This window comes from Notamacropus eugenii, chromosome 1 (assembly GCF_028372415.1).
Source record: "Notamacropus eugenii isolate mMacEug1 chromosome 1, mMacEug1.pri_v2, whole genome shotgun sequence".
NCBI lineage: Eukaryota > Metazoa > Chordata > Mammalia > Diprotodontia > Macropodidae > Notamacropus > Notamacropus eugenii.
The window spans coordinates 1,817,000-1,843,016 of record NC_092872.1 but is presented as its reverse complement, the minus strand read 5'-3'; the positions used below and the strand labels follow the sequence as shown (position 1 = coordinate 1,843,016).

General features: G+C 40.2%; 1 protein-coding gene across 44 annotated transcripts in view; it reads right to left on the bottom strand.

Moving 5' to 3' along the window:
• PBRM1 (polybromo 1) overlaps positions 1-26,017 on the bottom strand; it is a 123,532-nt gene that overhangs the window by 11,673 nt on the left and 85,842 nt on the right. For 18 of the 44 annotated variants that reach the window (XM_072649976.1, XM_072649982.1, XM_072649968.1 and 15 more), the window contains 10 exons: positions 24,528-24,713; positions 23,669-23,826; positions 22,431-22,697; positions 16,422-16,567; positions 12,637-12,794; positions 10,363-10,546; positions 9,090-9,300; positions 8,089-8,290; positions 4,912-5,076; positions 1,443-1,598 (listed from right to left, as the gene is read on the bottom strand). In XM_072649976.1, the coding sequence (XP_072506077.1) occupies positions 1,443-1,598; positions 4,912-5,076; positions 8,089-8,290; positions 9,090-9,300; positions 10,363-10,546; positions 12,637-12,794; positions 16,422-16,567; positions 22,431-22,697; positions 23,669-23,826; positions 24,528-24,713 (1,833 nt within the window). The other 26 variants (XM_072649998.1, XM_072649989.1, XM_072649993.1 and 23 more) reach the window with 8 other exon arrangements.

Here is a 26,017-nt window from a genome sequence, read left to right as displayed (position 1 = left end):
CCCCATAACTTCATCCTGCTGTTACAGTTATACAGAACCAAACCTCTTTTCTTCTCTGGTAGCACTTCTCTAACTTTCACTCTTCTAATGACTCCCTTAACAATTCCCAGCCCTTTAAGCACCTTCCAGCATCTTTTTTTTTTAAAAAAAAAAAAATTAAATTTTTTCCCCCATCAGCACCCAATAGTTCTTGGGGATTCTGGCTTCTCTGTAGATTTCAAATTTTTAGTGTAAAAAGGCCCTAGAAGTGAGTACTTCTGCTTCACATTCCCACAAATGCTTAATGTCATTTCCTTAGAACTGTATGGAGCTCAGTAATTCTCTGGGACTCCCCTTGAAAGGATCTCACTTAACTTTCCTAAAGCTTCAGGGAATTGTAAATTGTGTGTGTGTGATGAACATAGGACCTTATAGATAGTACATAGATATTTAATAAAATAATAATTTAATAAAATTTTGCTGTATCAGATGATCAGATTATCAGCAGAGTTCACAGCTTATAGCTATACAGAGTGGACTAACTTCATAGGGTGATAAACTTGTGCTGGAAGGACCTCAGAAACCCCCCATCTTATGGAGGAAGAAGCTGAGGCCTGGACGGTTAAGTGACTTGCCCAAGGTCATCCAGATGAGATCTGAGTGCTGGTCCTCTGCTGAGAGGTGCCCAGCTGCCTCTGGATTCATTTGAGTCCTAATTCTCAGAAGACAAAACAACCAGACAGCCGATTTTCCTGGGTCAGAAAGCAATCTGTGTACTTTTCCTGTCCCTTAATACCAAAACATGCTCTCCAAATTCTCTAGGAATTCTTGTAAAAAAGGCCAAGCTGAATAAAACCATTTTGGTTTCATGCTGCTACCTAAAATGCTTATCAAGTGAGTCCACACACAAGTCAGGGTATCTGGTTTGCTGGAATCAACTGAGCTAAATCCAACAGGGACCCATTGTCTCCCTTCTCTCCATCCTTCATCTTAATATTCTTTTAACCTGTTACAACTGCTATTTTCTGATGATTTTCCCCAATTTCCTTCCACAATCCATTTAGAAGGACAAGAAAAATAGGAAAGGCAAACTGTGACTTTCTTCTGTAGTTACTGAGAATAGTTCCTGTGAGATAGGAACTGCGTCAGTAAAGGACGCCCCCAGAAAGTGCCACGGCCTTTCACAAAAGGATTGTGGTCCTAGGCCACATTTGGTATTTTCAGCCCCTTGGGAGGATCAATGCAATGGCACAGGTTTTAGCTTAGTTTTTCTGTTCTGCCCAGCCTTGCACCACACTGCTCCTTGATAACACCGGTTCTCCTGACCCTAGTTCTTACTAGCGTCTTCCTCAACAGTGTATGAAGAAAAAAGGGGCCGGTATTCCCTAAAATACCTGGCTGTAGGAGGAAGATGAAAGAATGAGTGAAGATGAGATAATGAGTGAATGAGGATGATTTCTTACCCGGTGGTGGGATGCCTGGGATGCCTGGCATACCTGGCGGAAGGTGGTGGGGTGGGGGCACCCCAGGGTGAAGTGGTTGCATGCTGCCCATGCTAACAATGCCATCAACTGGCCCCTGCAAAGGTGGCAGGACTGGCGGATAGCCACCTATCATGCCTTAAAGGACACAACAAATTTCAAACATGCATCAATAACATGCAACATGATCTAAATAATTAAAAACAACCCCCCAAAACCACGTGCACTAATGAAAAGCACCTTTAGTACTGCATGATACAACAGCAATTAGTATCTTGCAATAATGAACAAAATAAAAAGTTATAAATATGAAATACACCTCTCTGGGTGAATTAGTACTTAGCATATTATTATTTGTTGCTGTATGTCCATCCTGGGTGAAATACACTGTATATTCTTAGTTAAATATTAATAAAAATTAATATTACCAGCCATACCAAGATCATGACTAGTGCAATCAGTTCTGTCAGCTGCAATCCAGATTAAATGGCGTAACATTGAATTCACTCAACTCTGCACACACTTGCACAGTGCCATCATGCATAAAAATGAGGGCCCAGCTACACGGTCGTTGACATACCAAGGGTGCTGCCCCAGGACAAAGTAAGGATCAACTCTCACACTACAAATTTACACTTGTCTAACTCATGAAACCTAATAATAACGAACTGCTTCTCCTTAGACTTTAAATTGTGAAATAAAACAAAAACCCAAATTGAAGCTCCAGGGAGCTGACTGCCTAATGATAAAAGCACTGGGAGATAAAGCACTGGCTGGTGAGTGAGAACTCAGATGAACAGGGGGAACGTTTAACTCCCAAGGGGCACTTCCACGTTTCTGCATGAACTCGTTATTTCAGCACTAAAGGGGAGCCTTTTAAATAAAGGAAAGGGCCTCTGGGCACAGAGGATTCCGTTCCTTTATTCACAGTACTCATCTCTGTGTAAAGTATTTTGTCTTGGCTAGGGAAGAAGATGAGTGAACAAAACATGAAAATATTTGGCAAGCAGCAAGGATGAAGAGAAGAAAATGTCCTCAGAATGGCAAGGACTCACTTATAGGAAAGTCTTCAAGGAGACGTTAAAAAAGGGAAACTTTTGTTCAGGTCTTTCTCTTTTCTAGAATAATTAACACAAGGATAATAACGAACTCCAGAGCATTCCCCACACAATACCCTTGATTCCCCCAAATAAAGCCACCTATACACCATAGCCTCTTCTGCAAAAGTGAAGCTTGAGGGAGCCTGTAGTTAAGACACAACTGCCAAACCTTATTCTTACAAAACAGTGCTTGTGTAGAGAATGAGAGGGAAATTCAAGCTTTTGAGTTTGACCAACTCAGACAAATTCTTAGGAAATGAATGATAAATTTCAAGGACCTTTCTTTTATAGGTATTAAATAACTCAAAATATTTATTACCAAGGACCAGGGCCAGAGTCATTCAGGGCTTATGGAACTCACCTTGGCCAGCTTTATGGGTTGGCCAAGGAAGTCTCGAATTAGTGGAAATCAACTTAAATTAATGGAAACAAATTCATTTAAATGGCAACATTTCTGAATTTTGTAAAGAACTTGAGTCTGAGTCGTATAATTTCAAAAATGTAAAGGCAGAGAAATAAAAGACTATTTAGGAGCAAGACAAACTGCTTTCTAGGGGAATGACCCAGCCCTGCCATACCTCCTAGACGCTGCTTCCTGCACTAAGGAGACACTCATGTAAAGAGTGCGGTAAGGCTTTGCTTTCAATTACAAAAGCCCATCTGAATGCAAACTTCATGGGCCGCTACTAAAGAAGTGTTTACAACTTAACTGAACTATGATACATGAAGCTTCTTCATTAAACTGTACTTTGGCATTTACTATCCCAGTCACATTTGTTCAAATGAGCTTTGGTGTTTGTAAGCAAAGCTAGTCCCAGGCAACAAGAATTCCCAGATGGCATCAGGCTGTTACTGCCACTTGTAAGACCAAGAAAAAGCATCCTTATTTTCTCAGTGGATTAAAGGCTGGTTAAGTTAGTGATCCCACCTGATCTGTCCCTTCTGCACTCCTGGGGCCAGGGAGGGCACCAGGGTGCTTTCTAACGAGGGCGCATGCTTCTGTGCAGTCTACAAAAGTCTACGACTAAGGCACCTTGGGCTTGTCATTATTCCCCCACGGGAGCTAAAATGCTGCAGCTGCTGTTCTTTTAAAAAAAAAATCCACATTAAAAAAAAAAGTTGTTTGTGTTTCTTTTGTGAATGTGTCCGTAGGCACTGGAGCCAAGGGCACAACGCTAAAATTTCAATGCATAAAACAAAGGCAATTTTGACATTAATGAGGGAATGATTTCTAGAAACCTCAGAACCTTATTAACCAAAATGGGCCATGGAATAGAGCAAGCAACTACGCAACTGGTTAGCTTGACATCAGCTGTGACGAACGCCATGATTCACACACGCTGTGGCGAGTGCGATCCCTGACTGAAGCGACAGTGTTTGAGAATTCTGCCATCACAAAGATGAGAGCACCAATGGAAAAATGTTACCCTGTACTTATCATTCCGTTTTAAAAATGAAAACAACAAAAAAGAAGCTAAGACTGTATCGAACACCACTGCCTCAGTCACCACAAAAGGGGCAAAAAACTGCCTGTTGGACAGTGGAAACATGGAATAGCTGAAAAGGTACCTCGTCTTCTATCAGAAAGTCTACTTCTAGGAAGCTGTTACAGACCTCTGAAGTTAGAACATGCCAAACAATGATAAATTAAGAAACAGCCAAATTTGCTATGGCTATAAGAACCAGAGACAACACACACAAGCAACCACATTCACAATTTAAAAAAAAATTATGTGACTGGGATACTAACAGAAAATGCAGTTTAATGCAATAAAATAGGAAAGCATTACAGAGTGGGCGTGATGAACTGAATATGGAATACAGATACATATTCAATTTAGCAGTCATGCACATAATTTGATCAGGAAAGGATTTAGAATCCAAGTCAAAAATCCTTTAAATGATCAGTGTTTTAAGGATGGCTGCCATAAAACAAGGCCAACTGAATACTGGCATGAAACAGAGAATGAACCACACCACTTTGAGTTTAATTTGGCAGACTTTTCCGAAAGGCTTTTTAGGACAGCGCTCAAGGTCTAGTTACCTTTTTGGTTACAGCATGAATACTCTGGGGCGGAGAATATTACTAGATCATCCCCACAGCCAAGGCAGAATTGTTCCCTATTAACTCTCCAGTGTCAGACCCAGTTCCGATGTCTATGGGGAGAGCATATTCTGTGCGGGAGAGGGCAATAGAGGAAGACATGGATGATCTCAGACTCTGAAAGCAGACTGGTCATGGGAAAGGCTGGAGGAGCCTAAGGCTCATTTGGAACTGGAGGGAAAAATGTGATCCATTATGAAGGAATTTCTTAAAGTGGAAAAAAAATGGTCTTAGCTCCTGCTTTTACCTGCAACAGGTGTCAACTGCTGATTGAGCATCGCCATTGGTGTTGGTGGCGGCACCACCCCCATGAGCGCCCCCGCGGGGGGGCCTGCCCGGGGAGAAGCACTCGGCTGCGGTTGCTGCGCTGCGCGCTCTCTCTCCTGCTGCTCGGCAACTTTAGCTGCCCGCTCTGCAAAGGCATTTTAGATTTTCAATTCTGCTTTTAACCCAGGAGTTCACAACACCATCCATTTCATTCAACAGGACTAGCAAAAAACACAGCGACAGTTTCATCTAATGAAAGGCACAGAGCAGAGGCCCGTCCTCAACCCAGGATACAGCTGATGTCGGTGAGTGGGTAACCCTTCCTAGCCCGTCGTGAGAACTTGTCTGCAAAGATTTCAAGAATGTTAAGACTGCAACACACATTCAGAAAGCACAGGTTTTAAACATGTCACCAGCATAACCAATGTAGTTAATTAATGTTGATGAGGCCCCTGACGATGAAAGCACTAATTGTCATCACTCTATTATTAATGGCATCACGGATTGTTTAGAATTTCAACAAGAAGCAATTCCATGGCCCATTGTCATTTTTGGCACAATCAGTACTTGGGTTTTCATGATTCCTTGTCCCCGGTCTTACAGAGACCTGGGCTCATTGGTGTCCTGGGAGATAGCAGCTGAAGAAAATTAACTCTGTAAGGGAAGGGTAGCTCACTGCCTGTTCATAAGCTCTCAGGGAAAGCTGACCACTAAGCCATACACTCTGATGAAGCAAAGCGGGTTGTGCGCTCCAGAGGAAAGAAACGATGCCTTGTGCATTTTTCTGCTGTGCTGAGATTGTTACCAAGAATAATCAAGCTTCTTGAGGCTAAACTGTTCAACAGTAAGATTAAATTCCCCCATGCAGCTGCTCCTTCAATGAGCAGATTCTAGAAATCAATGCTATATGTTACCTAATGTAGAGGAATACAAAGTCCTTGTTCAAATTCTGAGGTCAGACATCATCTTCAAGGTGACTACATTCCTTCAAGCTAATTTTTCTGCATCTCCAGTTACTGATCCTAAAAGCTGTTTTATTTACACAGGCCCACCTGCAACTGACAGGCTAGACACAAAATATTAACTCTCCGTTTGATAACTGACTGGCTAGCAACCATTCAATGCTTTCAATTCACAAAACTTCATTGATTCTGGATTTATAATGCTCTACGATACAGGTGAGATGTTTTCCTCATTTTTCACATGGGTAACCGAAGCAGAGACACATTTGGTGACTTCCAAGGATACAAAACCAACGGCACCAAGGGGAGAGACCATGAAATCCTGACTTCTAATATCACATTCTCATCTCTGGACACTGACCCTCCAACATGGAAACTCGAAAGAGTGATACTTGAGCTAGGGCAGCAGAAAATTTATCTCCATGTCACACATGCTTAAGGAAAATAATGAAGTGAAAATCCCAACACTTCTTCAGTTTTAAGAGGGTCAAAGCTGTAAAAGCCAAAGTCTCTTTGCCTTTACTACAGTAACTACTCATTAATATTCTAGTATAAGGGGCTAATGGTTTTTAAAAAGTTTTCTGAAAGAAGTCTTCTAAGTAATAAATTATAAGAGAAGGAACATCTGAAATTTAATTATGGTTGGAGGAGTCTGAACACTGAATACTAAGAGATTAGATCTAATTCTGACACTTTTCACCAGATAATCCACACAGTAAATGGGAGAAGAGAATGCTGGTAAAAGAAAAGAAATTCAGGCTTAGATGTAGATTAAGCTTCTAGCTGAATACACCAGCAGGTTCTTCTTAGGTGAAAAATCAATCAATGCTCCTAACCTACCCTGGCTGAATCCTAATGGAGGGACCACTTATATTGGACCTCGAAATGTTAAAACCCAAGAAAGTTTGCATTTTCTGACTGAAACAGCACCTAAAGATAATACCATTAAATTCTGAGTAATTTTAGACTCCCCTTAAATTCTGGATTCTGAGATCCTCTTTCTTGTCACTCTCTTTCTACCTAACCAGCCACTGTAATCTTTACCTTCACAATCTTGTGTTTTTCTCTCCCACTCACATCCTGAATGATTTTGCTCCTCTTCTCACAGGACAAGCCTTCCAGGTCCCCATTTTCTATGACTGCCCAATCCCTGCTAGTACATATGGCCTTAAATCCACCAAGTCCTATAGGTTTCCAGATTTCCATATTATAATTTATTTGGAGTAAGTCAGCCCAGACTAGAAGGCACAATATTTCTTTTTTAGTATTCTTATGGAGACAAAAAGTACACAGGGTGGACTTTTGACTAAAGCAACTGAATAAAAAGGCAGTTTTAAACATTACCATCTTCTTTACATCTCCTGAAAAACAAATAAACAAAACACTGCCTTGACTCAGCTTATCCTAAAGAAAGAAAGCTCACTCTAATTCCATATAACGAACTAATATGTAAAATTCTTGGTGGCAAAAATGCAGCCATGGGTCAAAGTCTGTCCACTCAGTTGGCTTGACTTTCTGCTACTTTTCTCTTTTAAAACAAAAGACATCCCACAAATACTTGTTTCTCCGTCAAGGCACTAAATTCTTGAAAGCTAACTCACTGCTCCCCAAAAAAGCAATTTCCAAGTGGAATAAAAGGAAAGTAAAGAAAAGTGAATCATGTTACAGACATACTAGTAATCTTAATAAGAAAACATTCACACATTCAGAAAGGATATATGCTAAAACCTGCTTACGAGACCACCCATTTTGGCAGCGGCAGTTGCCTAGAAGGCTCAATACTCCTAGTGTGGAGTCAAACACAAGTATCTAGATCCTGTAATACATTTTCTAGTTGTTTTTTTTTTTAAAAGACATTATGCTTCAGGTGGTCTCCTTAAGCAGGTTTCACTATATTTAGATTAGAGGCTATATCTGACATTTTTTAAGATACATAGCTATTGGATACCTCCCCCATTTTCCTTACTACAGGCAGGTGTTTCAGGGTACAAAGAAAGGCTGCCTTTTTAGAAAGGCTTTCTGTACCCTGACAACTTTGGCTTAGGCAAGTGGGAGAAGTAACCAACAGATTTGGATTAAATCAAATGGCTGCGCTGCCATGAGATCGGACCAGGCTGGATGCTCCTTTGCCGAATCCTCAGATAGAAAAATGTTCTATTTCTGAGTGACACACAATGGTCGAAGGGCCCATTTACCTTCATACTCTGCTTTCTTGGCGGTCTCCAAGTTCCTCCACTCAGTCCCCACGAGCCTGCTGAGCTCCCCAAAGGAGTAGTCCGGGTGCTGGGCTTTGATCACGGCCCTCATCTCGCTGCTGAAGAGGATGTAGCCACTCATGTTGATCTTTCTTTTGGAGCCTTCCTTCTTAGAGCTGCTCTTGGCAGATTTAGGGGTGGACTGCAAGACAAAGAACCCTGGATTGTCTACACTGTGTATGGAGTCTGGTGGCTGTCTACAGTTTCTGGACTCCAGAAGAACATGGCTTGAGAGTTACGGCTGTGGATTGGTGTTACTGAGATGTCAGCTTTCAGAGCTGACCATTTTCTTATTGGTGGGGGGAGGGCCCAAGCATAACTAGTACTTGGTACTTGTTGTTGTATGTAGGAAATATATTTATATTCCACTGGATTCAAGCATTGTAACCTGTAATAGTGACCTCATAATTAGGGCTTGGGAAAATTCTGAACGGAAAAACATCATCAATAATCATTTCAAAACATAGCAAGGTGAGTTTTCCAAACAAGAGAAGGCTAATGAAGCATACACAGATGATGTTCCAGTCCTATGGAAAGCCAGAGAGTAACAAGGAATGCCATGCCCTACTCTTCTTAAAAGATAAAGCAGGACAGATATTCCTATGACTTAAAAAAAACCCCAACAAACTATTGTTTTTACTTTTAAAAAATCATCTTGATTGAAAGTTTAAAATAACAGGTAAGTTGAATTTTTTAGTTCCTCTTTGTCTTGGTAGCTTACTTTATGGAAGCCTAGAAATTCCCACCCTATGGAACTAGAGATGAAATCTGAGAACAAGTTTCCTCTCCAGGAAGCAATATTCCATTCTGACCCCCTCTTTTCCTCTCCCTGCACCCCCCAATCTCCCTCCTCCCACGGAAGGGCTTTCTTCCACAATTAGAAAAACAAAGCAATCTAATTTCTCTTGCTTAGTGGGTGGTCAGAAATGTGTTCTTTTCACCTGTGGGGGCGTGTAGGGCATAATGTCCAGGTCACTGGCCAATGGTGTCTGAAGCTGAGGCAAAGACGGGGCTTCAATAACTTCACCCTCCTCTTCTCCCATTTCCTCAATATCATCATCTCCACCTTCCAACTCGGCAAACTTTGCTTCTAGCAACTGAATTTTCTTCTCCAATAATGGTGAGGGTTCCTTCTGTGGAACTATGGGTTTTCTGAGACACATAGAAACAGCAGAAAAAATAAGAGGGAACAGAGAAGAACAGACTACTATTTAATTTCTTGCTTTTTACTTCCAGACACTACTCTAGGGAAAAGGGGGAAACTCTTAAGTCAGAAGGCTGCACTGTAGAGGAAATCTTGTTCCAGACACTAGCTTAGATAGGTATTTACAAAGCCACACTGTCATGAACCATAGAAAGTATTTGTTTAAAGCATTGTTAGGTTCCTCAAAGTTTTGGGGGGAGAGGGGGCACATACAACTTTACTTCCATAATAACAACGACATGGATAGACTCTTTACTGCCTACCTCAATCTGTTCTTATCCTTTCCAAATGTTTGTGTGGCACCATCTGTCCTAAAGCAATGATTGCTCAACACAATGAGAATTAATTTTTAGAATCTATATGGAACTTTTACAACTTCTGAGTCATTAAGATCATTACACCTCAGAGCAAATGGTGATCAAAAATGTGAATGTAAAATCAAGATACGTTAAGGGAGGTGTGATGATCAGGGCTGGGGGAACGAATGTTTTCCCTGTATCCTAGTCTGGGTCAGCCACATCTGGAATATTACTTTCTGTTCCTCTGAGTGCCACATTTTAGGGAAGTGCATTAATAAACTGTAGAGTGTCCAAAGGAAAACCAATGAGATGGTGAGGAGGCCAGAGATTCGCCATATGGCTGAAAGACTCTGAGGATGTTTAATCTGGGGGGGCATGCTGGCTGTCTTCAGGAATCTAGGGGCTATGCTGTAGAAGGACTGTACTGAGTTGTAGAGAAAATTCCTGTTGGGAGTAAGGGTGTATGCTGGACTGTGGGATGGCCTCTAATGTCTCCTCTACCTTACAGTGTAATTGTGAACTCAGCGGATGCAGGCGGCTTAAAGATAGAAAATAATTTCCTTTCCCAATTTAACCTACTTTATTTTAAGCGCATTTATGCTATTCTATAAAATCAAGTCACTCAAAAACAACTTTGACTACACAATTTTGATATTAATCTGCTGTTAAAAGCCAAAGAAAAGGTTTTTCCTTTACTATTTTATATTCTACCTGAAATAGTAGATTTCATCATCCACCACTTTAGCAGAGAGGGAAAACCTCTTCAGCCCTTTGAATTTCTTCATCTGCTTGTCGCTCTCGTTGTAGCGGCTCTCACAAAGCAGAACGTCATTTTCTGGTATTTCAGTGGGCCTGCAGGACAGGAAATCCTTGAACGACAACACGGCACACTTTCCTGAAAAAATAAGTAGGTTAAATCAAGCACATCCTGTAGTCACGTGGGGACACTGCCATCTAAAAAAACCCAAGTACTTCTATGCAAGTAGGAAGAGTTCTGGACACTTCGCACTGCTAGGGTGACCATTGATATATAGTACCTTTAGGAAGGGGCAGCTTTTATCACCATGTTAGAGTGTGTGAAAACTGAGATGAAGGAAGAGGAAGAATGTGCTGAGGGCCCACACCTCAATGTGTCTACCAGCTCAGGGCACTGTTATTATCATAATCAGGGAGGAACGGAAATGGAGCTGCGCAGGCAGAGAGGCAGCAACCACTGTCAATCGCTTTTCAGGAAGCATCAGACTCTTCCCTCTGAGGTTTCCTGGTGACAATGGATAAAAGAGCAGGGCAACCTAGAACTTCTGGGATGGTACTACCATTATAACACATGTACCTTTTCCACAGGCAATTCCAAGAAAACAGCTAAGGGCTCAGAAGGTCAAGGACACAGCTGTCAATAACCCTGTGATATGGAGTCAGCCCTTTGATACTCTCTGTACCTAAGGCTTTAAACAGCTTACAGCTCAGCCTAACATTCTACCTCTTGGAGCCCCCTCTTCTAGGCAAGAACTCTGTGTGGTGGTGTGGTTGGGGGCAAGGGGAGGTCAGGGGGCTTTGGGATTACTGGGGATGCTTCCTGTATATCTGAGTTTATGTTTCCTGAGTTGAGTACATCCCTAAGGAAGTCTCGTGGGCTGGGCTATGCTGCAAGCTGCTTCAGGCACAGAGCTGGACAAAGAGTGAAGGCAATGATGAGTATGTCACGAAATCAGTAGGAGTTGGGTTCTGGATGCTGTTCAGAGCACACCCCGATTCTTTTCAGTGTGCCTCCTGACCAATATGACGCATATCTGGCTTGGACAAACAGCAAGTTTTGGACAGCCTGAGTAAGTCTAAAGACATCAAAATGTCTCGTATTGTGAAATAATTTTTAAAATGATAATTCATACTAAGGACAAAGTTATAAACAGGTGAGGAACTTGTCTAGCAGCTACTTGAAGTGTTTTAGGAATTCATACGCCAGCATTTCTACTCCCTAGAGGTCTTTCAATTTTATCAGAAATTAGTTATTTAAAGGGTAGAAATGGAAGAAGTTCTCCCCTCCTACTGGAGACTATATTTGAAGGAGAGGCCCCTCTTTGCATTCCTCTCCAGTACTGGGAATACATGTGCTGTGCCTAGCTGTTCCAGACAAGTCCTGCACATATCTAGAACTGAAAAAAGACCAATGAAAAAAGAGATTTCTATTGGGTAAAATGAAGCATTTCATCTCAGGAAAGACTGAGGAAAGGCACTGGGGTACTGTCACTCCGGAAAAAAAAATTCATTTGGGATCACAGAAACAAAATTTATATTCAATAATGATTATGTTTAAAAGAACAGTTAAAATGTATTTCCTGTAAAGTTAAAATTTCTAATAGTTTCTCCTTATAGAAAATGTTGTTTTTGAAAATGGTAGCTATAAAAAGACAGGAGTTTCAGAAGCAAAATAAAGTTCTGACTGGCATACAGCAGGTACTTAATAAATGCTTAATTCCCTTCTCCCCCCTTTTTTAAACCAATCTCTGCTACAATAGATTTCCTTTAAAGTGGGAAAAAATGACATATAATTTCATATAAAAAAAGTAATGAAATCTATATAAAAAACCTATCATTAAAAAAACCCCTGTTTAATGATAGTTCCCTTTTCTATAAAAGTTAAAACACAATCAAGTTTAAAACATATGACAACCTCGAAAGCCATTCCAATGGATTTAAAAGGAAGAATGTAAACTGAAAGAAAACCCAGATTATCAATAAAAACGTCACCAGTGCCAGAACCTACTAAACTACTTACAGCAATGCTGGAATAAAAATGAAGAAATTGAGAAGGGTAAAGTCATGTGAGCAGGCAAGAAAAGCATGCAGCCGCAGGTGAAGCCCCAGTAAGACGCCTATCTGGAGCCCATGACACTGGCTGTCTTGGACGTTTGGGCAACTAGAAACATGATTTTCATAGAGACAACAAAAGCTTGCCCACCACGATCTTGAAACGCGAACATTTACCCAAGATACACGTCATAGGACAGGTTTCTTCCAAATTGCTCAGAAACACTTCTTTTTTGTAGAACATTTTTGTTGGCTCATGTTCTGTTTCTTCAGGGTGAATGAAGATGGGGCCAAAGAAATAGGCAGCACCATCCCGGACCCACAGCTTTTCAATTCTACAAAGAAGAGAAGTTTCCAATAAAGTAGGAATTAGATTGTATTTGGGAAGGGTTAATCTATTAAAATCAATTTTTAAAAATCAGCGATTATTTCTATGCAGATGACTAAGATCTGACCCATCCCTAACCTCTTGCATTTCCAACAGCTTCCTGGGCATCTCAAATTAAATATTCTATACACGTCTGAAACTCAACACATCCCCGACGACCTCAGAGCCTGTTCATCACCTTCTCACCGCCCCCCCCCCCCAGGTCATACCCACTACCATGCCCCTAAAGCTCTGTCTCACCCTGATGGCCTCATCAGCTTCAATGGACTCAAGGATCATTTCTATGCAGATGATTCTTGGATCTGTTCATCTAGCGCTAGCCTCTGTCCAGACTTCCAATCATGTCACAGTCTCCTGGATGTTCCACAGACATTCCAAATTCAACTCGTCCTCTTCCCCAAACCCTTTCTTCTTATTTTCCTTACTGTTGTCAAGGGTAGCACCACTTGTCCAGGCAGCCATATTCACAACCGTGCTACCCTGCTTGGTTCCACACTCCTTCCTCATGGCCAATCAGTTTGCTCAATCTTGTCATTTGTATTTTCACAAACTTTCTTGCTAATGTCATTTTCTCTTCATTCATGAAAACCACTGTCATAGAGGCTTTCATGACTTCATGCCTGGAGTATTGCAATGTCCTTCTAGTCAGTCTTCTTGCCTCAGTTTTCTCTCTATTCCAGTCCTATCCTCCACTCGGTTGCCAAATGAACCTTCCTAAAGCACAGGACTGACTATGCCACCACTTCTACTCAGTAAACTCTAGCAGCTCCCTATTGTGTCCAGGGTCAAATATAAAATCTCCTGTTTGCATTTTAAAGCCCTTCACAACCTGACCCCTTCTATATGTTTTAAACTCTTCTTTATACTTTACTCCCTTCCATGTATCCTATGGCACTGGCCTCTTTGTCATCCAATCAATCAATTAATACACATTTAAGTGTCTACTAGAGTGGCTCAGTGGATAGAGTACTGGGCCTGGAGTCAGGAAGAACCGAGTTCAAATCTGGCTTCAGATACTTATTAGCTGTGTGACCTTGGGCAAGTCACTTAACCTTTGTTTGCCTTAATCCACTGGAGAAGGAAATGGCAAGCCACTCCAGGAGCTTTGCCAAGAAAACCTCATGGTAAGTCTGGTCCATGAGGTCATGAAAAGTTGGACATGAGTGAACGAATAACAACAGCGAAGTGCCTATTCTATGCCAGGTACTATGCTGCGTGCTATAAATACAGAGCAAGCTATATACAGGCTAACGAAGAACCAATCCACAGAGCGAAGGTGCTGGAATTAAGAGGGGTTGGGGAAGTCTTCCTGGAGAAGGGAGGATTTCAGTTGGTATCTAAATGAACCCCGGGAGGTCAGTTGTCAGAGCAGAGAAGGGAGCGTGTTAGAGGCACGGGGAACAGTCAAAGACAATGTCCAGAGCTCAGGGATGGAAGTCTGGTTCATGGAAAAAACAGGAGGCCAGTGTCACAGGACTGAAGAGTATGTGCTGAGAGGCAACATGTTAGAAAGACTGGAAAGGTGGCAGGGGGCTAGGTTATAAAGGGTTTTGAATACCTAACACGGCATTTTGTATTTACTCTGGATGCAACACGGAGTCACTGGAGTTTATTCTGTGGAGGTGGCAATTAGGTGACATGATTGGACCTGGCTTTAGGAAAATAACTTTGGTGGGTGAATGGACATGAGGCAGGTAGACCTATCAGAAGGTTACTGCAATAATTCAGGCATTAGGTGATAAGGGCCCTTTGAACAATGTACTCCATCTCCCAAATCCTTAGCCTTTTTGCTGGCTGTTCCCTATTTCTGGAATACTCTCCCTCCTCACCTCTGCCTCCTGGCTTCCTTCAAGTCTTTCAGGGTTCTCCCTACCATGAAATGGTAATCCCTCTGGGATCACCTCCCATTTACACAGTCTACATCTTGTACGTAAATGGCCGTGTGCATACCATCTCCCTCATTAGAATGTGATCTCCCTGAGGGCAGGGACCACACTTTTGCCTTTCTTTGTGTCCCTAGCACTTGGCATAGTGCTTGGAACATAGTAAATTCTTTTTTTTTTTCAGTTTCAATTTATGTTATTAACATTTTCTCAATCACACTGTTAAATGTAGGCAGTTAATAAATAATAAATCAATCCCTGATTTGTAGCATTTGCTGATTTCTAAGGTGTAAATGCTCATCCTGAAAATTGGTCTCTTAAGCCAACAGAAGCTGGACCCAGCGATCTCCATTCCAAATCAATGGTCAATTCAAAGATTCTTTTTTTTTTTTTTTTTTTGTCACAACCACAAAGTATAAATTCCTGAGTCATCACTGCCAACAGCAAGGAATCAGAGGGTATAAGCCATCTGGACCTATTCCGAAGTAGTGGAGCACTGAGGAGCGAGTGGGTTGGATTACTGAGCCTCAGTCTCACCATCCCCATAGAGAGAGAATCCACTGTTATCTCCTGAGGCAGTTCATTCCAGTTCTGGGAGCTCTAATTGTTCTAAATTAGCTTCTTTGAAGCTTCTGCCCACTACTCCTGGTTTCTCTCTGGAGAGTAAACTGAACAGTCTAATCCCTCTTTTCCTTGATTCCCCTTCACATCATTGAAGGCAGCAATTATGTCTATTGCAAGTCTTCTCTTCTTTTGGTATCATTTGGAATTAGGAAGATCTGAGTTCAAATCATGCCTCAAATCCGGGCATGAGACCCTGGGTAATTCCTAGCCTCTCTCAGCCTCAGGTAAAATTCCCATCAGTAAAATGGCAATAATAATAACAATTACCTCCCAGGGTGGTTGTGAATACCAAAACGGTATAGCCTATGATGTGCTTTGCAAGCTTTACTTTTTAAAAAAAATTTATTTAAGTTTTCAACATTCATTTCCACAAAATTTTGAGTTCCAAATTTTCTCCCCATTTCTCCCCTCCCCCCGCCCCAAAACGCCAAGCATTCTAATTGCCCCTATCACCAATCTGCACCCCCTTCCCTTATCCCCATCTTCTCTTTTGTCCTGTAGGGCAGGATAAATTTCTATACTCCATTACCTGTATTTCTTATTCCCTAGCTGTATGCAAGAACGATACTCAACAGTTGGAACACAGTAAATTCTTAGAAAAGAAAAAAAAAATCAGTATGTCTTGAATATTCTGATGATGGGTAATTGCAGTGGACACTCTTCTAAAGCAAAGAACATCTTCCCGATTGTCTAAAGTAAACATACAAGCATGAACACACACCGCTGAAAGAGAACAGCACGTTCAACAGCTCCAACGAAGAGCAGCAGTTTCCTGGTTCCACAACTTGACGCAGTGATGTGTGACCACTACCCCTTGGGCTGAACTGCCCAGATTCCAATCTCTACTACGGACAGTCAGAAAGAAAGAGATTCTGGGATAAGGACGCAAAGGAGGCTAGAAAGCTTTCACACAGGCTGCCACCTCGGGATTCAAATGATCTCGGAGCTCTGCTTTTTAAATCTATACCATATTCCTTACCAGCCTATTTCTCAATAGACTGGGTTTTTTTTAAACATACTATTTTTATAGCTATGTTTTTCTAATACTGAAAACCCCAAATTCTCACCTGCCCACTCGAGGCCGCACTAAGCCATGAGATTTTATGAAAACACAGTCTCCAACCTTCAACCACATGTCATTGTATCGAAGTTGTTCAAAATAGTGGCAGCCTGGTTCCCCATTAGACATTTCTACTGGAACATCTTCCTTCTCCTACAGTAAAAGATGCAGTTAAAAGATGGTATGAGAAAAGAAAATGAACATCAAAGGAAATATGTAGGGATGTGAAAAGAAAGGCAGATTTTTACAGAATATTAACTGAAAAAATTTAACTTCCATCATGGACACAAATGTTGAAGTTAATAAATCAAAGAGCCAATCCTGAAATCCATTTTGCTATTAATCAAGATTTTTAAACTTCTCATAGTGCTGGACATTGAAACTTTGTTCTAACCTACACTAATGTATCAATGGCAGTTAGACAGCATAGTGGATAGAGGGCCGAGCCTGGAGTCAGGAAAACCTGAGTTCAAAACTGGCCTCAGTCACTTAGTAGCTGTGAGACCCTGGGCAAGTCACTTAACCCCTTTTCCTTAATCCAGTGAAGAAGGAAATGGCAGACCACTGCAGTATCTTTGTCAAGAAAATCCTATGCGCTGTCTGGTCCATGGGGTCATGAAGAGTAGGACCCAACTAAATGACTGTACAACAGCATATCCATTTTAAAGTTACAAATGAGATAGATATAAAGGCATTAACCCAAGGTGATCTTTTGAAAACACACATGTAAATGACTACGATTAACTAAAAGGAATTAAAATATGGGTCATATTTTAGTGACAAGACTAAGATTATAGCTAAGTACAACAAGAAAAAGAACAAATTTAACAATGGTTACTTTGAATGAATTGATTTCACTAAGAAGAAGAAAACAGGCTACGGAGTGGATAAAAAAGTAAGACTCACAATATACTGTTTATAGGAAAACAGTTAAGGTTTAAAATGAGTTTTATTCATTTTTATTTTACAGTTTATTTTATGTCAGCTGACTCCAGAAGATCAGGATCTGTAATTAAGATTTCAAAGATGAATTAAAGTTAGACAGCTGAGAAAGAAGCTTGACAATTAAAAGAAACACTGACAGTGAAAGCATATTATATGTATATATATATTTGTACCTTCTCCTACAACCCCCGCAAAATAGTACAGAACTAAATTTTTAAAGAAAAGTAAACTGAAATGCAAAAAGATCTGGATAAACATTATTGGAAATTTCAGTATCCTTCTTTTAGTTTATAAGTCAAACTATATGCATGGCAGCTAGGTGGTGCAGTGGATAGAGCCCCAGGGCAGCAGTCAGGAGGACCTGAGTTCAAATCTCACCTCAGACACTTGACACTCACTAGCTGTGTGGCCTTGGGCAAGTCACTTAACCCCAATTGCCTCATCCTGGGTCATCTCCAGTCATCCTGAGGAATATCTGCTCACTGGATCCTGATGGCTCTGGAGGAGAAGTGAGGCTGGTGACCTGCATAGCCCTCCCTCACTCAAAACGAAGTCAAGTGCAAGTCAAGTCATCATTTCTCTGATGGCAAAGTCTTCTTCGGCAACACTCTCCTCTTAGACACTCTTGTGGTTTTTCCTCCTATCTATCTGACTACTTCTTCTCTGTCTCCTTTGTTGGATGCTCCTTCAGAGCATACCCTCTGAACCATAGGTGTCCCGTAGGGCTCTGGTCAGCCCCACTGTGGCACTGGCCCCCCCTGTAGTCATTCTCTTGCTCTCACTTCTCTGTCTTTGGCCCCTTCCCTCCAAGGGACACAATCCCTTCCTCTCTCTCTTCCCCACCTCTGTGGGCAAATTTACATCACTTTATATAGGGGCCTGCAGAAAGCCCACTTATGTAAAGTGAGAACTGTCTGTACAAGGAAGCTGCAATTAAATGAAATAACAGCTTACAGGTTCTTCTTGGGGAGCCAGGTAATTTGCATTCAGAAGCAACAAGAAATATCATTTTATGGAACCTTTGGTAACACTGAATAAATACACAGTGGAAAGGACTTGGAGTTCCAGGACACCCCAGTCCTGACTCTGCCACGTTTTCCTGTGTGACTGTGGACAAGCCATAACCTTTCTTGATAAAATGAAGGTGCTGAATTGGACAGCCTATCAAATCCCTTTCAGTTCTAAATCCATGAATTTATGAAGAAAGACTGTTAACATCCATCCCAGATAACAAGGAGGTAGAGAAATTCTATGAAGATCTTACTAAGACTCTGCCAATAAAACGAACATATGCTTTACAAACTTGATAATTTCAATGCAAAATGGACATAGGAGAAGGTGATGAAAAATGTACTGGAAAATACTTTTCAGGATCAAGAAGGCCAAAGGTTCTGGATTACTCAGAAATCTTGTGCCTGTGCATTCATTATAATATTTTCTTTTCCAGAAGAGAATGAGAAGGTACTAGATACAGAAAGCACTAAATATCACTGCAAAAAAAATGAAATTGTATCGATAGGTTGCCACCACACTGGTTGCCAGTGTGGGATTTGTTTTTTAATCAGTTGTTGGTATATAGTCAGACTCCCAACTTGTCTGAGCAAAGATCAAGCTCAGTTCCAAATGAGTGAAGAAAAAATGAAAGGATGATATGGAATGCTATCAAAATGATACCATCTGACCTGAAACATTCTATTACAGAAAAATGGGAAATGGATAAAGAAACAGACAGCAAGGTAGCTAGAGTACTGGATACAAAGTCAGAGGCCGTGGGCTCAAAGGTTGGCTCTGTTGTTGAGACCTAACTCAAACACATCACTCCCTAAACATCTGAGGATGGTAAAGAGATGAAAAATGGAAAAGATCTGTTTTCTCCATTAATGGTAGTGAAGCTATCTCATCTGAATTTTAATCACAGTTCACAACAAGCTACAGAAGGAAGCAGAAATGGTACCACAGGAAACAAAGAACGGAAAACTAGCTGGACTAAACTATGAACAAAGTACATGTTACAGGCAACATAATTTTGAGGGCACGAAGGGATCAATCCCCAAGCACAGTGGGATAATGTGTCTTTGATATGGCAGGGTGTTATAAGGAATCTGCAGAGGGCCAGATCACTTTTAGTGAAAGGAAAATCAGGCATGAATGTCTTTATGGAAGAAGAGGACTTTAAAGGACCAAAGATTTTAACAGGCAGAGTTGTAGAGGGAGTTTATTTTAGGACTGGGGGTGGGGATGACTTCAACAACTGCAAAGTGGGAGAGGCCCAAAAAGATGCAGGTACGATGAGTACAGCCTGGCTGGAACGTGGAATGTGTGACACGAAATGAAGTAAAGTTAAAGCTGCAAAGACAGGCTGGAGTTAGACTGTGGCTCTTTGGCAAATCCTTGAATGCTGTGATAAAAGAGTACACATTTATTCTATAGGCAATAGAAGCAACTGAAGGGTTTTGAGAAGGAACTGACAATTTGGACATGTGGAAGATCATAGGACGATAGAGCCCAGAAGCAGGAAGAACCGTTAGGAAGATATCTGAAAAGGGGGGGAGAATTCTTAACTTAGCATAGTTGTTGTTCTTTAGTTTTTTTAGTTGCGTCTGACTGTCTGTGACCCTATTTGGGATTTTTGGGGCAGAGATACTGGAGTGTTTTGCCATTTCCTTCTTCAACTCATTTTACCGGTGAGGAAACTGAGGCAAACAAGGTGAAGTGACTTGTCCAGGATTGTACAGCTAGTCAGTGTCTGAGGCCACATCCGACCTCAGGTCTTCCTGGCTCCAGATCCAGTGCTCTATCCACTGTGCTACCTAGCTACCTAGGTGGTTAAAAAATGCTGGTTTATGGTCTGACTGAATACCAAAGTCTGGAGACTAATTATTAAGAAAAATGGCAACTGAGAGACTATAAACACAAAACTTGTTACAAATGTAGTCAAGCAAAACAAATTCTTTTACTAACCATATTTAAAAAAAGCCTCAGTTGCACTGAGCCCATCACCTCTTTATCCAGAGGTATGTTCCATCAGGAGTCTTGGAATTGTGGGAGATCATTTATTATCAGTTGGAGTTTCCAAGTCTTCAAAATTGTTGGAAAATGTATTCACATGGTATTTGGAAGCTTACTCAGCTACACAAACTAGTTATTTGTAAAGTCACAAAGGCAAGAAGAGTCACTTTAAAGAATACACTCTCCCCATGACTATCACCTACTGCCTCTCACAGGCACAAAAATATAGCTTGCTGACACTGTTGTTGAGAGAATGTTTCTTAAGGAAGAGATTTCTGGGGATCATTTCATTCATGCCTCTGACTCTGGAACTGTACTTAACTCAGTTAAAATGTTAGAAGATTTTGCCTAGTCATAAAAACTCCTGAGAAGGACTAAGAGTTGGGATTCTTGCTTTCTTAATTGTGGGTGGGGGTGGGGATAGGAGAAGGAGGAAGTGGAAAGGAAGGAATTTGGAGCTGAAAATAAAAAAAAAAATTAAAAAAATTTCACAATAGATTTAGGCTAACATCTTACATCAAATACTCAAATAAGCTCAAAATGAATTCATGACTTGGATATTAAAGGTCATACCATTAAAAAAAAGGAATGAATCAGGTACTTTTCATAGTTATAGTTAAGAGGAGAGTTCTGAACTATGTAAGAGATAGAGATGATCATCAAAAAACAGATAATTTAAACTACAGGAAACTGAAAAGCTTCTGCATGAATACAATCAACATAACTAGGATAAGAAAGGAAGGAGTCAAGTTTTTTACACCAACTCTCTTTAATGAGAGGCTGATATTTAAGATCTATGGGAAGCTAACACAAATACTGTAAACATGGAAGTCATTACTTAATGGGACTGCAAAAGATTAATAACCTTGTAAAAGATCTAACTTGCTAATACTAAGAGACGTACAAATAAAAAGAATACTGAGGTTTTCATCTCATTTTCAGCAAATTGGCCAAGATGACAAAAGATGAGAATGGTCGGTATCAAAGAGATGTAGAAAGCCAGGCAGAGAAGTGCGCTGTGGGGGGCTGTGAACAGGCCTGGTGATTCTGGAGACTTTAGACTCAAAGACCCCAAATGCGAGGCATATACTCCAACGTATGCGATGTCTGACAGCTAGGTCGCGCAGTGAACAGAATCAAGGCTGGAGTTAAGAAGACACAAGTGCAAATTCAGCCCCAGACACTTTTTTAGCTGCACGACCTTGGATATGTCATTTAACCTTCGCTTTCTCAACTCTGACGTAGGAACATATACTATTACCTGCCTGGCTCCTCCCAGGACAGTTGTGAGGATCAAAGGAGAAGGTATTTGTAAAGTGGTCAGCACAGTGCTGACACACCGTAGGCAATATATACATAAACACACAGACAGACAGACACACACACAGACAGACACACACAAATATGCCTGTTTCCTTCAGTCCCTTTGCAAGGAAGCGAGGCACATTAATATAAAAGAGTATATTTTAGCATTAAAAATAAGGAATATGCTGAACCGATGCAAAGTGAAGTAAGGAACTCCAGGCAAACAACAGACACGACAACAACGTAAACGGAAAGAACAACGAAACTGAAACTGAACGATGTCTAATTACAACGACCACATTGGGCCTGGGAAAAGACAGTTTTGGGGGTGGGAGTGGGGAGAGGAAGGGACTGTGGGTACGGAATGAAGCATAAACTGTCATACTTGGCCGATGTGTTGGAATGCTGAATTTTTCCCTCTTTTTTATCCACTGTTGTAAACAATAGCTCTTTGAATAGAGGAGGGGGAAAGGGACATATAAGAAAATAAAATTAATGTAAAAAAATCAATAAAAATTTAAAAAATACATTAAGATTTATAAAAGTTTAAGCGAAGGAAGCTACAGGTCAGAGACCAATTACTGACCTCCAAATTATCTTTCATTGTTAAAATTAACTTCTATGATTCCCAGGAACATTGTTTAAATTCTTCTTCCCCCATCCACCCCTCTCATTATGGGCACAACACCAGGCAGAATTGTTTTATGAATATTTTTCTTTTAAAATGTAAAACCCTTTATGACTTTCTACCCCATACCTTTTCCAAGTTAAGGAAATTATCTGCTCCTTTACTGTCCTCTGAAGTTTCAGTGTGTTTCTCCTCATCCATTTTGTCTGTATTTGCAAACACAGAAGCAACGCGCACCACGGGCAGAGGCACATCTCGTGGGATAAACCTAACGGAACTGACAGGCATGGTCCACAACTTAATTTTCTTGAAAGATTTTGTTTTGGCAGAATATCGTGACTCGCAGACATAAACATCTTCATCTCGAAAGGTTTCCGGACACAGTTTAAAATACTCCTGTTAAACAAAGTAATAGCATTAGATTATTTAATGAAACTAAGTTACTAAAAAACCCCAAATGACTATATACTAAAAGCTATTTTTCTGTACGAAGACAAAAAATGAAAACAATCTCTGTTCGCAAGGGTCTTCCAATTTATTATGGGAAACAATATCCATCCATGACATGTAACGAAACATGGAAAATATACAAAATAAATATGAGGTGGTTAAATGCAAAGTTGTTAGGGAGAGAAGGCCCTAGTAACAGTGACAAGTAACTCACATCTGCATCTACTCAAAGTCTGCAAAGCACTTTTCTCACAACTCCTCCATGAGGAAAGGAGTCTAATTACTACAATCTTTGAATTAGGAGGAAACCAAAGTTCTGAAGATTAACGATTTGTCTATAATTACTTGGAATTAAAGAGGGATTCTGACTCAGATCCCTCGATTGTAGGACCCTGCTGGCTCTCAAAGTCATGACTGAGGCCACTGAAGTGGCGCGCTCTCCACTGCTCCACACTGCCTCTAGGTCTTAATGTCTTGATGTAAAACAAGCAGTCAGACTACATCTCTAAAGTCCCTTCAAACTTTACATCCTATGTCTGCTCTTACTGTCTCTTCTATTTTCTTTTTTCCCTAGCACTGGGATACAGCAAAATGAGAATCTAAATACGGACAGATCCCTAATAGTTAATTTCAGTTTTTATTTAATCTCCCTTCAACCAAGAAAACACACCAGTCTGATTAAACATTTTACAGCTAGCAATTACTTTTTATGTGAAAAAAATTAACGTTCACTCCACATAAAATGGTTAATTCTTTCCTTAAATTTTTATATATAGTCACACAGACTAATTTCAATTAGATTAAATGCACAGTTCCTGCCTTCCAGAGTTTCAAGGTTCCTGGGTATATGTGTGTGTATGTGGTGTGTTTTGTGTTTCATTATAAAACAGGTGCTGAATCTGGGGGTAGTATCTCACCTTAACAAACATGACTACACATTTGCCTAGGATTTTGCTAACAGGTACTTTGTTGTAATAGTCACTTTTAAAAACTTCTTTTTCCAAAAATTTTCGTGTAGCAAGATGGAATGTTTCATTTGGCCGATAAAACCAACAGCCACACAACCATTTTTCGCCTAAAATAAATAAAAGGGAAAAAGATACCACATTAAAGACAATGTTAGGAAAAAGCAAATTAAGCTATTAATCTTTTTAGGACCCAAATCCGGTAATGAGAGCTTGTACAGTCCTTAATTTCATTGTCATTGCCTGCTCAAAAGAGTTAAGCTAGTCTTCTACCAAATTTCTGCAAACAGGTAAGCGAAGAAAAAGCAGTTTGGTTGTCCTAAGACAGGTCTCAAACGAAGAAGCAACTCAAAATGTGAGTAGGTTAATCCCATGTCCTCCGTCTCTGTTTCTTAAAACATATGGACTCTCTTTACATTCCCTCACTCCCACCCACAATAGTTCTTTTCCTCCTGTCTGCCAATTCGTGTTCCTCTCTTATCTTCAAAACCATCTGTAAACATTCTTTTCTGAAACGAAGCTTTTTGGTTAGACCTAAATGGTGAGGTAACATAGTTTATTCAATATTTTCCTGTAAATAGATTGCTTTTTAAAGTATTCCTTTCATATGAATATTATTTCAACTTGACTGTAAACTCATGGGTAGCAGGAATCATGTCTTTTTTTTTTTTTTTAAACCTGCACAGGTCCAGGGTTTTACAAAAAATGGGTACTTGATTACCATTTAGTGGTGGATTGTGCAAAGACTTTTATGTACTTAAATCATCTATGTCCCTCCTGGTGAAAGCCCTTGTCAGACCTTGGTACTCACCAGCAGAATCTTCCCACAGTCTCTCAATGCACACTATGTGTGGCTGGAGGTTGGCTTCTGCTGGCTCCACATAGACATAATCCCCAACGTGGTACATACTGTTCTTGAAGCTACAGTCCTGGCTGTATGTTCGATGTAAGACAGAGAGGCCACCTCCTCCGGAGGAGTCCTCGCTCTTTTCAGCTTCTTATTTCACAAAGGAGGGAGAAAAGATCATTAGAGAGAGAGTTGAGAATAGCAAGGGTTTTACTTTTGTATTTACTGGAGACGGTTCTACTGTATCTACACTGCGTATAGTGTTTGCTTTTGGTTTCAGAGCGATCTTTTTTTCTGATATTAAAAATGTCCCTCTATGCTTGTATTTTGTAGTTTTGCTTTGCTTTTTTTTTGCATAAATAGGTATTATACTTTGTTGAAGGTTCTTTTTTCATGTATTGAGAAAAATCATGTAGTTTAGTGTTTTGATGTGATTATATTGATTGTTTTTCTAATACTGAACCATGTCTGCATATCAACCAACTTGGTAATAATGGAAGATTTCTTTAAAAAAAAAAAAGAATAATTTTTTGGATACATCACCAGTACTTTGTTTGAGACAGTTTTGAATCAATATTCATTAATGATGTTAGCTTATGGTTTTCCTTCTGTATTTTATCCTTCCCTGGTTTAGGTATTTATACTATATGTGTCTCATAAAACAATTCTAGCAGGGCGCAATCTCAGTTTTTGAGAATAATTTGTGAAGTATGGGTTAGTATGGGTGTTTTAAAACACTGAAAGAATTTTCCTGTGAATCATTAAGACTAGGAGTTCTTATTTTTTTTTTTAACTTTACAGCTGATTTTCTATTTCTTTTTCTGAGACTGGGTTATTTAAGATCTCTATAAGGTTGTCTGATAGTTAAGGTATATTATATTTTTAAAGATATTCCTCTACATCGTTTGTGTTTTCTTTTAAAAATATTTTTAATTTATGGAATAAAAGCATTTCCATAATGCAGTATAATGAAAAAAAGATGACTGCACATGAAACTGAAAATCTATAAAGTATATACACATATAGATGTATATATATACACACATATATAAACTTTCTATACATACTTTTTCCTTTTTTTAAAATTTATTTTCAGTTTACAACATTCACTTCCACAAAATTTTGAATTTCAAATTTTTTCCCCATCTCCTCTCCCCACCCAACTCCAGGACAGTGTGTATTCTGATTACCCTTTACTCCAATCTGCCCTCCCATCCCCCTTTAGGGCAAGACAGATTTCTATACCACACTGCCTATACATCTTATTTCCTATTTGCATGCAAAACAATTTTTAACATTCATTTTTAAAGCTCTGAGTTTCACATTCTCTCCCTTTCCCCCCTCTCTCACCCACCCTCATTGAGAAGGCAAGCAATTCGATAAAGGTTATACATGTATAGTCACACAAAACACTTCCATAATAGTCATATTGTGAAAGACTGTAATTCCCTCTA